Consider the following 12441-nt stretch of genomic DNA (forward strand, 5'->3'; position numbering starts at 1 on the left):
AGAGCGCATAGATCTGTGAAATGGCTGCCAAAGTGACACAAATGCATCCCCCACACGCACCGCATTTGAGATGCATTTCCCCAAAAACAGCAAAACATCAAATAAATAACTAAAAAAGATAAAATAGAAAAGAAAAAAAACTTTTACACACACGCACACCTTTCAAATGGAAGACATTTGAAATGTTTGATGAAGTGTTTGACAAAGTTGTCGCCTGCCACCCTCTCGAAATGCCAGCTAAATGCGAAGGAGGGGGATTGAGGAGTTATTAATCAACAGCGACTGCGATAGGGTGGATGATGGAAAGTGAAGAGCAGCTCGTGCTAAGACCACAAACGTTGCATTTTACACGATCATTTTGAGTCTTTTGTTACATTTTTAATATTTTCTGTTGAGAAATGACAATTTCCTCTCGTCGGCAGTTTTTTAAACCGAAAATTCAGTTGCGCTCCTCTTGACATGTGGGGGGAAGACATTTGACACCTGCTGCACAATTATTCAGCGTCCCTAACTAGTACCAGGAATCAGTTGAACAGTTCGAAATAGCGTCTGCTCTATAAATAGGCGCTAAAAAGAGTTGCCTGTTGCATGTTGCATTGTTTTTATATGAAATGCAGACGACGGCATAACATGTGGGATTTAGTATGGAAGTATGTAGTGCTCGTGTGCGTGTGTGTGGGAGCGTTACTATATAAACTGTCTGGCATTCGATTTTTCCCCCTTCAGCATCGAGCTTCAGCCCTTTTATGACAGCTACAGCAATAACAACAAGAGAATAACAAAACATTAATGTCAAAAAAACATCAAAAAATATATATATAAAAAAAAAAAGAAGAGGAAGCAAAAGCAAATAACATTCAGACATCCCGAATTGGAATCGGACTTGCAGTTGTGATCGCAGCCCGACTCGAAGTCAATTGCATGCGCGTCGAGAGACCTCCAAAGATGTTTACAGCAAAAACTGCATTAAAAATGCAACTCGCCTTCTATTCGACAGCGTCTGGGGACGCTAGACGCTAGACTCTAGACTAAACTAACTGAACGAATTCACAGAGCTGCCTTGCTTCTTCCTTCCAATGGACATGGACTGCGTTTTATGAACTCTTCCGACCAACTGCAATGCGGCTTATAGAGTTCTTCTTTATAGTGTTTCATCGCGTAAATATAAAGTTTATAATAGTGCAGCCTCTGCCTCATGTGGCGTGCGTAAATGAACTCCTGAACTCTTTTTCCCTCGATTTTGTGTTGTGGTTCTGCTTGTGCTTAGGAAAATATTTCATGCATCATTTTCCGAGCAGAAAGTGAAATAGTTTGTTTATGTGTGCCTCGAGCTGGGGGCAAAACTGTTCAAGCGAAATTTTTTACTTTTTATGATGTGTTTTTAAATGTTTTCATTATGAGTTCGTTTCACTAAGCAAATAAATTGTTTCCAATTAACTGGGTCAAATTGTACACTTTTGTTATTTTTAATGCGTTCGACGCATAGCCGAAATATGCAAGGGTGCCGAAAGTTCTGGGCGATATTATAGAGCTTGGCACATGTGAGATTCCATGCGGATTGAGATAGCTGGCGATATGCGTATATGAGATGCTAGAGGCAGACAGACAGCTAGTGCTTGACCCCAAAATAAGAAGCACCAGACGGGTGTAAGCGACTGCGGGATACTTGTTCACGCAAATCAGTTTAAAAATTGGGAATGAGAATTTACCAGTAGATGCTTCTACTATATTACTTCCAGTCAATAAAGAGCTCTAGACTCTAGACGTTTCCTAGCATCCATTGCAGTGCATGCCAAACCAAAATAAACTCACTCTCTATCTCACTCTCTTTCATTCTCTCTCTCTCCCTCCCTCTCATCATGAGCGAGCATTGATTGAAGCCACATGAATCTGAATCCACTCGATGCAGGCGCATTCATTGGCAACCAAAACTAATGCAATGTCATTTATAATCGTTGCGAGCGATTGCTGACCCTACGTGAAGCCCTGAGACCAATGTCCAGCTGAATTGTGCGATTAAACGATTCTCACAAGAGAACACTAAATATGCGAGATTGAGAGCAATTTACGAAATTTAATGAACACTCAGTCGAGGGGTCGACGACGACTGTGTGTGAACGTGATACGTGTGGGGGGGAGGGACTCGAATTTAACTAAAACAATTTAGAGCGCAGAACAAGTACGAAAATAAAACTAACAAACTAAGTAGAGCAGATGTCAAATCAAAATGAATATGAAACAGTTTGAAGCTACAACAAAAAAATCCATATGAGAATTATCTTCTTCAGTTCGTGCAGCTTAATTGAGCCGTTGAGGAATTCACAAATCTCGAACGGAAATCAACAATTAACCAAACCAAAACTGAAACAGTTTTAATCAACTGGCCTCAAATTAAAAGCTGCGCTCATAATTAAGTTACAGTTGACATAATTAAATTATAATTGTTATGCTCGCTCAAACATGCACAACAAAAAACATATGAAAGGGATGAGAGAGAGAGATAGAAAGAGAGAGAGAGAGGGGCAATACATTTAATTTGTATGCACATTTGAGTTATAGTCGAGCATAGTGTATATGAATATATGAGATCTTTTTTTTTTTTTTTTGTATTTTGTGGCGGGTTAATTTGTGTATCGTCCGGTAGTTCGGTAGTTCGGTCTCTTCGGTCTCTCATTTCCAGCGATTGCCGCAGTCCATTTGATCCCGCATTTTCGTTGATTTATGTCTTGCTAAAATGTCACACAGCTCGCGCTGGGCATATATTTATTCAAATTGTCAGACAAAAAATAAATACAATCCTACTACTGTTTAGGGGACCCCTCATAAAACCACTCCAGCGAAACAAAAGTATCATTCTTTGGAAATAAGCTTGATGAATTGTTTAGTGAATTTGGTTTCATTTCGTTTGTTCCTCGAAGTGATTTTCAGTGGTATTCGAATATTCGAATATAGCAGAAGTCTCAATTTGAGAATAAATGAAGTCTATCATATACATATATATGTTATTTCTGCTTGATATGCAATGAATCAATGGAATCTCTAAGAGCTTTGGCCATATTCATTGATAGTTTAACATTTTGAAATGATTTTAAATTGCTAAAGGCTTTGTTGGTTTTGCTTTGCTTATATCAGGGGTTGAAGCTCTAGATGGAGATATAATATATAAGATATAGTATCTCAATAAGCTACATACTGTAAGTCTCTCATTCTCTTGAGCTCCCATAATTAATGCTTAATATTCTGTATAACTCTATAGACTAGCTGACAGTTAATTAAACTCTACAAGCTAGTTGTTCCCCTCTTAGTCCTTTCTATGAGCATACCAGTTTTCTGCTTTGATAATCTCATATCTTAGCAGTGGCTATGGCTTTATCTACTGCTCAGCTCATAGAGCTTGCCCGTTGTCATTTGCTTATCTATTCAGCTTATGATCTCCGTAAGAATCTCTTGATTAAAGCAATCCAAACTGGTTCCACGCCCACGCCCAGAGGCTGGCGCCAGTCGCAGGCCAAACGCATTAGTTTAATCAATTAATTAAAACTAGACTCGTCGTAAACCAGGGCAATCACAGTCTGCTGTGTCCAGAGCCCAGCCCATGGCGAGCTGTTCACATGGCAAATGCGTTTCCAGTTCCATTCGCGATGCTGAAACGACAATTAGAGCTGTTCGCGAGCCGTGCGCTGCATGCAAATAATTAGATTTGGATTGAAATATAGTTGTGCATATATTCCAATATATAATTGGCAACAATTTGACAAAAATGGGCGGCAAGCGCAGCTGCAGGCTCTTTGGCAGCTGTGGCTTGGGTCGCAAATCGAATGCCAATAACTGCGAGTATGTGGAAATGGGTAAGTCCATATAATGGATGGGCGCGTGTTCAGATGAGAGACGAGTTACGAGATCGTTAACAGATGCAGCTGCGCCATTAAAAAAGCATCGATCAAAGTGCCAAAAAAAAAAAAAAACGAAAAGAAAGCGCAGAAAATAACTGCGAAATTTCTGCAAATTGTTGCGCGCAAAGGCAGCCACACAAAATGAAGGCTAAACGAGCAGAGAGCGAGAGAGAGAGAGAGGCAGCCAGAGAGATCGTGAAACAAAGGATCGCATTTTACTTACAATTGCACTGGCGACTGTTTAACAATAACCAGATGTTTTGCAAACGCTGAAATATTGCCCACATTATGGAGAGTCTGGCAAAGCGTTCAGCTCGTGTCGAGGCGGGACGAGTCGGGGCGAGGCGAGTCGGGGCGAGGCGACTTCAATGTCAGTTGAGATCGCCTCTTGCAATTTGCACAAAACTGTCGTCTGTCATGTAATTGTGTGATAAATTTCAGTGAAACACAAAATCAAAGTTGCAAAAAGCCAACACAAAAGCCACTCAGCCAGCCAAGGTAGAGGAGCAACTTTTTGGCCATGGCCATTTATCATATGAATCGCTAATGAATATGACAACAAACTTTTGTGGCACATTCAAATAAAAGTCAGAGTCGGCGGCAATTTTCAAGTTAATTATGTTGTCATGCGTTTAGAAATCCAAATGCCTCCAAATAAAAGCTGCTGCAATATTTATTTGGGTAGGCGCGCGTGTGTTTATGCAAAAGTCTTAGCGACGGGAATATATCAAGCGGAGGAAACTGGGCAACGACGGCGTCATACTCTGCTTAGGTTGGGTTAACTGAGCAGCCAAGTTGAGCAGGGATTGGTGAACTGGTGAACTGGTATTTTACTAAGTATAGATTATATAGTAATAGATCTTTGGGAAGTTTCTATGGCTCAAGCTTTGGCTGATACGAGCTGGTACGACTGCGCTTCAGCTATATAACTTATAACTGCTGAGGTGATGAAGGAAACCCTATCATCTAAAAGTAATGCCAAAAAACAAAGAGTACACACTTTTTCCCTGAGCAATATACCCACTCTTGATTAGGGTATATAACACACAGATATAGCTTAATTTAGCCAAAATCAACAAACCAATATAGCCCTTCGCTCTTTTAGTGCACAGAGTATGGCGAAACGAAAAACAAAAACAAAAAAAACAAGAGCGCCTCACTTGTCATTTATATTTGCGCAGCCTTTTATTTATAATAATAAAAAGCCAATGCCTCGACTCCCTGGGCCACATATAATGAGCAGCAGCTGCCGCATGCAACAGGAAGAGCAGGCACAGGCAACTGGAGACATTGGAGACATTGGACTGACAAGACGACAGGGCGACAGACAGCAGACGGCAGAGAACAGACAGCGAGACAGCGAGACAGTGGGGCAGCGGGGCAGTGAGGCAGCAGGGCGTGGCTAAATGCCGCTTCTGCCGACGACGCGCCATTTGTGGGTGTCAAGCAGCAACGGCAGCAGCAGAGTCAGCGCTGCCCAAATGCAACAGTAAATTTTAGTTTGGCCAGGAGATAACATCAGATCGGCTCGGCGTTGAGCGGATCGCCGTGTTGTTGTATTCGTGCGATTCGAGTTCGGGATTTATGTTAAATGCTTGAAACGTGACTGAATTTATGATGGCCAGCCACATAGCCATCGCTGATTAGCTGAGGCAATTTATCTACACACACGACCCGACAAATTAGCTGCCTATTCCAAAATTTATATTGTTTTCTCTAGATTAACTGTGAACAGAGACAAATAAAAAAAACCATCCACATTGTGAATGGCTAAAACGAAACAGTTGTGTTTCAAATCGCCTTGTGGCATGTTTCAAATTGTGCTAAAGTTTGTGAAGCTTCAAGAAAATTAAGTAAGCAATGAAGAAGAAGAGGAAGAATATCAACTATGCTCTGCTCAAAAGTGCTTCAAATCTTTGTGACATAATTTAACAAAATGAAAAACGTTTTTTTAATTGTTCTGCCTATAAAAAATTAACAAAAAATAATCATTTTATATATAAAAAATTAAAATATGCATAAAAAGTTTTTAAGTTAACAAAAGTAAGATCAAAAAAAATAAAAAATTTTGTATACTTCACAAAATAAAATTTAAAATTTTCTTAACAATTTTATGAAATAATAAAAATTTATAATAAATTTTTAAATTAAGAACTCTATTAAAAATATTTTAAAAATTAATTACAAATTTTTTAAATCACTTTTAAATAATTTTATACACATTCAACCTGAACTCTCATCATATTGTATATTCACTTCCTTTTGCTCGTGTCTCAATCAAATTCGAAATTCTCTCAGGCTCAATTGGAATGCCAGAAGTTAACCTTGCGCAATCGTATTGATAAGATTTAGCTGACACAGTGCCACATAGAGAATAAAAGAAGAATAACAGAAATAGAAGCAACAAGAAAACCTTTTGTTTGTCTCGTTGTCTACTTAACGAAATTATCACGCATGAGAAATGAACGCGCTGCGGCGCTTTTCCACTGGCCAAAGGCAAACAAACGTTTTGAAAAAGTCAAACATGGGCATATTTGAGCAGGGTCATAAATCGCTAAAGTCAAATCCTAAGTAAACACATTATTTATCAAAGGCACACACACACATATACATATATATGTATACTGTCATTTTGGGGTCGCTCGGGCCATTGGTTTATCAGTAGCATTCGCTTCTTGTTGCACTTTTTGCTCATCGCGACGTTCGTCTTCGTCTCTGATTTCATTTTGCAGACAACTGCGGCAACGCGAACAACACTAACGGAACAGCCTCAACTGGCTACGGCTACGGTCAGCCGGGCTACAACATGGACGACATTCTGATCATCACTGCCAAGCACAGCGAACGCGCCTATCTGCGCGCCACTTTCCTGAAGAACCACTTCGACAAGATCACCAAGCAGCGCGGACGCAAACCATTCAAGTGAGTCTCACAATTAGTTATAATAGTAGGTCTACTGATTGGAATAGATCTATGATAAATAATGGAAAGCCTAATCGTAGTGCAACTAGTATGGGTAATGTCTGTGGCACTACCCTCAATAAATAACAGAATCGACTTCGTCGAAAATTCTGGTACCTAGAAAAACTTATATGAGTAAACTTATATATATAATGTTTTCAGGTATAACGACGCTCCCTTGTCGTTATAAGTAGACTCTACTGTATACAAATTCTAAAGATACTTCTAGAAGTTTATTCTTAACTATCATCTATACAATCATGTATATCTTACCTAATTTGGTAGATTATACTTCATCAAAAATTTAAAATTTATGGAATTGCTGGCAGCTTTTGATACATACATAGATTATTTACTACTATTTTTATGAAATTTTGATATTATTATTTTTTTTTTTTCTAACGTTCAAATACATTTATGCACTTTATTGAAATAATACTAAAAAAAAACATAATCAGTTATAAACAAAAAATAATTGAAAAAAATGTTAAATTTTTTTTTTAAATTTATTATTTAAAAAAAAAATTTTAATGCATTTCTATTAGTATGTATTCAGATATATACTAAATAAAATGCATTAAATTTTTTAAAAATAATAAATTAAAAAAAAAAAATTTTAACATATTTTTCATTTATTTTTATTTTATTTTACTTTTTAAATTTATATTCATAGTAAATTAAAAAAAAAAAAAAAACAAAAAAAAATATCAATTAACTTCTGTCGAAACATTTTTTTTTTTTTAATTTATAAATTTATATTCATAGTAAAATTTTAAACAACAACAATCAATTTCTGTCGAAACGAGGTTTAGTTTTATATTAATGCAACACATAACTTAAAAATATCATATATATAAATATTTTTATTATATTCTAGTATATGGTATTTATTTTATATATATATACGTTAAATATATATCATGAAATTAAACGAAAATATTCGCTCTGTTTCGCCCGCACAGTTTTCTGCACATTAAAATTGACGATGGCCCCTTCAGCGAGGAGATCGCCCAGAAATATCAGAATACGGCGCTGCAGATTGTCATACTGTGTCCGGCGCTGCTGGCGCTGCCGCACAGTTTCCTGATGGCGCAGCTGACGTCGGTCATACGCGTGGAGAAGGTGCTGGCCATACTGCTGGACGTGGGCGAGGATAAGGTGAAGGAGATGCACAAGACGGCGCTGCCCAACTACTACAAGTGGCGCCGCTGCGTGGTGCGGGACAACGACCAGGCGCAGATCAGCCACATCCTGGGCATTGCCACGGACATCTTGGGCCGGGCGCTGTGCCAGCGTCCGCCGTGCCAGGACAGCGGCAATGGCAACAACAACAGCATTTCGCGCAGCATTTCCAGCTGCTCAGAGGGCTTCACCGTGCTGCCCAAGAAGGTCAAGCAGGGCCAGAACAAGGTGCTGGCCATATTGTCGGAGCCACTGAAGCCGAACGATACGCTCAAGCTGCTCGTGGAGAAGTCGGGCGAGCTGCTCGAGGTGCGCAACTTCAAGTGCCGCAATCCGTACACTGTCCAGTTCGCCATACCCGAATCCTGCATGGAGATCTCCACAATGATTGAGATACGCATCGAGAAGAACAACAAGAGCCTGGGCGCCCGACCCATCAAGTGCGAGAGTCGGCTGCGCGAACTGGAGCAGCTGCTGCGCGTGGAGGACTCGCCCATTGAGTTCATGTGCCACGCCTTGGGCGTGGGTCCGCTGGAGCGGGATGCTCTCGATCAACATCTGCTGCAGTGCTTCCAGCGCAACATGCCGCCCAATTTCCATCTGCTCAATGGACCCAGCGAGCGCCATCCTCACTTTTTCACACGGCTCGAATCGAGCCCCGAGGAGTATCCAACGCTGTTGCACTTCGCCGCCCGCTGGGGCCTCAATCGGCTCTGCCTGCAGCTGATGGAGTGTCCTGGCGGGGATACGGCCTGCGGCGTGCGCAACTGCGCCGGCCGCACGCCCGCCGAGCTGGCCGAGCAGGAGGGACACCACAAGCTGGCCCAGAATCTGGTCAGCTTCTCGGAGTTCCACAATCTCACCATGGTCTATCACTACTTCAAGGGCGTGGACAATGCCAGCAGCGGAGCCAGCAGCCCGGGCGCCCAGACCAAGCCGAACAGCACCAAGGGCGCCCAGGTGGTGATTGGCACAGCCACGCCCTCATCGCCTCGGGGCAAGCCACCCAAGCAACTGCCCACGGCTGAGTACATGGAAATGTCCAGTGGCTCGGAGCGCGAGAATACGCCGGAGGTGCGTGCCAAGACTGAGACCATGGCCATATCGAATCTCAATTACATCAGCGTAGAGACCGAGGACGAGAATCTGCAGAGCTGCTCCACCGAGAAGCATCTGGAGAGCAGCAAGGTGCTCGACCCGCCAACCGGACCCGAGCAAACCACCAACGAGCTGCGCATCAACGAGCCGCCCTACTATCAATCCAAAGAGCAAAACAAATCAGAGGATGTGGTGGACAGCAGCGGAGCAGCCAACTACCAGACGACAGACAAGTTCAGCCAGGAGTGCTCCCAGGCGCTGGAGAACCAGGCAACGGCCGGCAACGACTATGTCATGCAGCCCTCCAACATACCCGTGGCAGCCGCCATGCCCGCCGACGATGGCAACTATCTGTTCCAGCCCTCGAATCGGCCGGTGGAGGAGCCGCTGCTGTTGAGCCGCTCCACCATGCGATTGCCACAGGCGAACGGCTATGGCACACTGAAGCGCAGCGCCAGCGACGCCTCCAGCAGCACTCGGGCCAATGCCGACGATGAGCTGGCCGAGATTATGCACGACTTCAAGAACAATGTGCTGTCCATTCGGGATGTGGAGGTGCTGGTGGAGAAGTGGAAGCACCGCAACGATGTGCAGCAGAGCTTCCGCGAGAAGCAGGAGCAGATCGATCAGCTGCGCCGCGAATACGAGCGCATCCACGAGCACGTCAAGTCGCAGCTGAAGCGCGAGACGCCCTTCGAGCGCATCAAGAAGCTCTTCTCCAGGCAGAAGGGCGCCGACAAGCAGGGCAGCTGCGCGGACAGCCTGCTGGACGAGACCAAGAGCTCCATTGCGACCAGCTGCAGCCTGAAGTCCTCGGCACGGCCCATTAGCTCGCTCAGTCTGCAGAGCGTGTCCAGCTCGAGCTCCTCCTCGGGCCGCCTCAGCACCGGCAGCAACTGCAGCGGCGCCTCGCTAGGCGACTCGGGCACCCACTCGGATCACGAGGATCGGCGTCAGTTTGGCTGCCGTTTGGGCACGCCCGGTTCGCTGATGGACAACTATTTGGTGCCACCGCCGCCGCGTCCCGTTTTCACGCCCGTCTCAACGCCCGGCGACGAGCGCCACCAGATCGTCTTCCCCTCGCCCATGTCCAGCTGCCAGCGCCTGCACACGCCCACCAGTCCCACTGGCTCCGAGCACTACCAGATGTTCCCATCGAATATACCCGTCTATGGCAATGGAAGCCAGCCGCTGTCCACGTCGCAGAGCAGCAGCTATCTCAACACCATCATGGAGGCCAAGGAGCAGGACACCCAGCAGCAGCAGCAGCAGCAGCAGCACAACTACCAAAATGGCGTCACCCTGCAGCCCATCAAGCTGAACGAGCGTCCCAACATAATTTACGGCAAGCTGACCAAGAGCCACTCCGCCAGCGGCTGCAGCTCCTTCAAGCCGAAGCAGGTTGCCTGCCCGCAGGTGGGCAGCATCGAGGTGCAGGCCGAGGTCTATCAAAATGTGGGCGGCGCAGCGGCCGACGAGCCCACAAGTCCCGAAGTTCCAGCCAAGCAGCAGTCGAACGAGGCGCCCAACTACATGAACTGCTAGGCCTGGCTGTAGCATATAAGTCTTCATATGATGCATATGTAGTATATATAGTATATATATCTAGCATAGGCCTAAGTGCATATATAATTTCGATATTGCTGGAATGAGTATAAACTAGTTAAACAAGCGGTTGTAATCAGCCCCACCAAAACGCGCATACATTTAATAAATACATTTCTCGACTACATCTAACTCACTAAGCAAGTACATGTTCTAATACACACATACATAATAATGATATTGTATTATCCTTAGTTATCGTTCTCGATCTTCTAAATGTACATTATTTTGAAACGATTGCAAGCAACCAAAACAACATATCATAGAGCATAAGCCCAAGGTCTCGCGCCGACGAATTGCGTGTTTGTAATTCTAGATCTAAGTATTCCCCCATTATTTGTATTAAGCCTAGCATGCAGCTAAGCATGAAAAACATATATTTTTTCGCACAAGAGTTAAATGCAATAAATTGAATTCGTTAAGCAATGCGAATGCCTTTTCCACTTTCTTTTTTTTTGTGTTTTTTGGCATTGCACGCGCAAAGCCGGTCAGCTTTTTGGTGGTCTCCGCTCTCAGCTCACGGCTCGGTTGGAGCCAACAGGAAATCATGCGGAAGCCCACTACACGCAAAATGGGATTGCGACTGCCAGCGTAAATTTTAACTGAAAACACAGCAAGAAACAAGAAGAAAAGTGAGTCGTATAGTTCACCTGTAACGACTGCCAGATACGCTATGAAGTTTATGAGTCAACAGAATTTGTGAACCAAAACTTGTGCTGATTGATTTCGATCTGCTTATAAATATTATTTGCACTTAAAATTTTTTATTTGACAAAGCTAGCTAAAAAATGTAGTTAAAAGTTCTTCAAAATAAACAAACATATAAAAAAAAAAGTTTTAACCTATCTTCTTTGATTTCCACTTTTTCATATTTATTATCATCAAAAAAATAAATTAAATATTTTGATTTAAATTTTTAATTAGTAAAATTATTCATACAAAATATTTAAAAAATGTTAAACATTTTTTTTTACTTAAAAAATATTATTCTATTAAAACTTTTAATTGTGCTCTAAAATGAATCTCGTGAGCCCTCAAAAGTATGCTAAGTTTTTTTTCAAACCCTAACCTTAAAGGATTATCAGGTATATCCATTTTTTTTGGTGAAATATAGCAACTACTTGTTATACACTTTTTGTTAATGACTTTTCATACACCCACACACACACACACACATACGCAATCGCATGCACATGCATTCACTTACATGGCCAGCCAAGCTTTAACTAAGCCTGTAATTCTTAATTCATATTCACACTCGCCATCATTGCGTACGCGGCATAGTATTTCTCCCAGCTGAGGGCTAAGCCGCCATTTTCCATTTGCATTACATGCTGCTCCATGGGAATATGGATGGCTTCAATGCCAGCCAGCCAGCCAGCCTCGCTCACACCCACAACATCCGGCTATTTTCGGCCCTTGCCGAACCGCACAGCTGTTGATGGGCCTCTCAGTTTTTTGTGCGTTTTTAAATCTATGCGTGAGAGTTTGAGTGTGTCTGTGTGTGTGAGTATGTGTGTATGTGAATTTTTTTAACGAGCTCAGAACTCAATGTGTGCGCAAAGCGGAGTGCCTGAGCACCTGTGAGAGAATGTGAACAGAGCTTTCGGAAAGCTTCCAAGCATATGTATATCAAAGAGAGCTTTTCGAGCAGGGCGTCTCAGGCTAAACGGCTGAATTGTAGGCAAATATTATAAATTAT

The 12441-nt window shown here is 42.8% G+C and overlaps 1 protein-coding gene across 7 annotated transcripts in view; it reads left to right on the forward strand.

The window, feature by feature from the left end:
• stumps (DBB domain-containing protein stumps) overlaps positions 1-11165 on the forward strand; it is a 33394-nt gene extending 22229 nt beyond the window's left edge. For 5 of the 7 annotated variants that reach the window (XM_018104407.3, XM_089256144.1, XM_018104398.3 and 2 more), the window contains 2 exons: positions 6626-6815; positions 7817-11165. In XM_018104407.3, the coding sequence (XP_017959896.1) occupies positions 6626-6815; positions 7817-10679 (3053 nt within the window). In that variant the 3' untranslated portion in view covers positions 10680-11165. Of the gene's footprint in view, positions 1-3733; positions 3849-5359; positions 5747-6625; positions 6816-7816 lie in introns of those variants that run through there. The other 2 variants (XM_089256153.1, XM_089256157.1) reach the window with 2 other exon arrangements.
• The last annotated feature ends 1276 nt before the right edge of the window (positions 11166-12441 follow it).

The sequence above is a fragment of the Drosophila navojoa genome, chromosome 2 (genome assembly GCF_054131105.1).
Source record: "Drosophila navojoa isolate 15081-1374.11 chromosome 2, UAZ_NAV_1.0, whole genome shotgun sequence".
Lineage (NCBI taxonomy): Eukaryota > Metazoa > Arthropoda > Insecta > Diptera > Drosophilidae > Drosophila > Drosophila navojoa.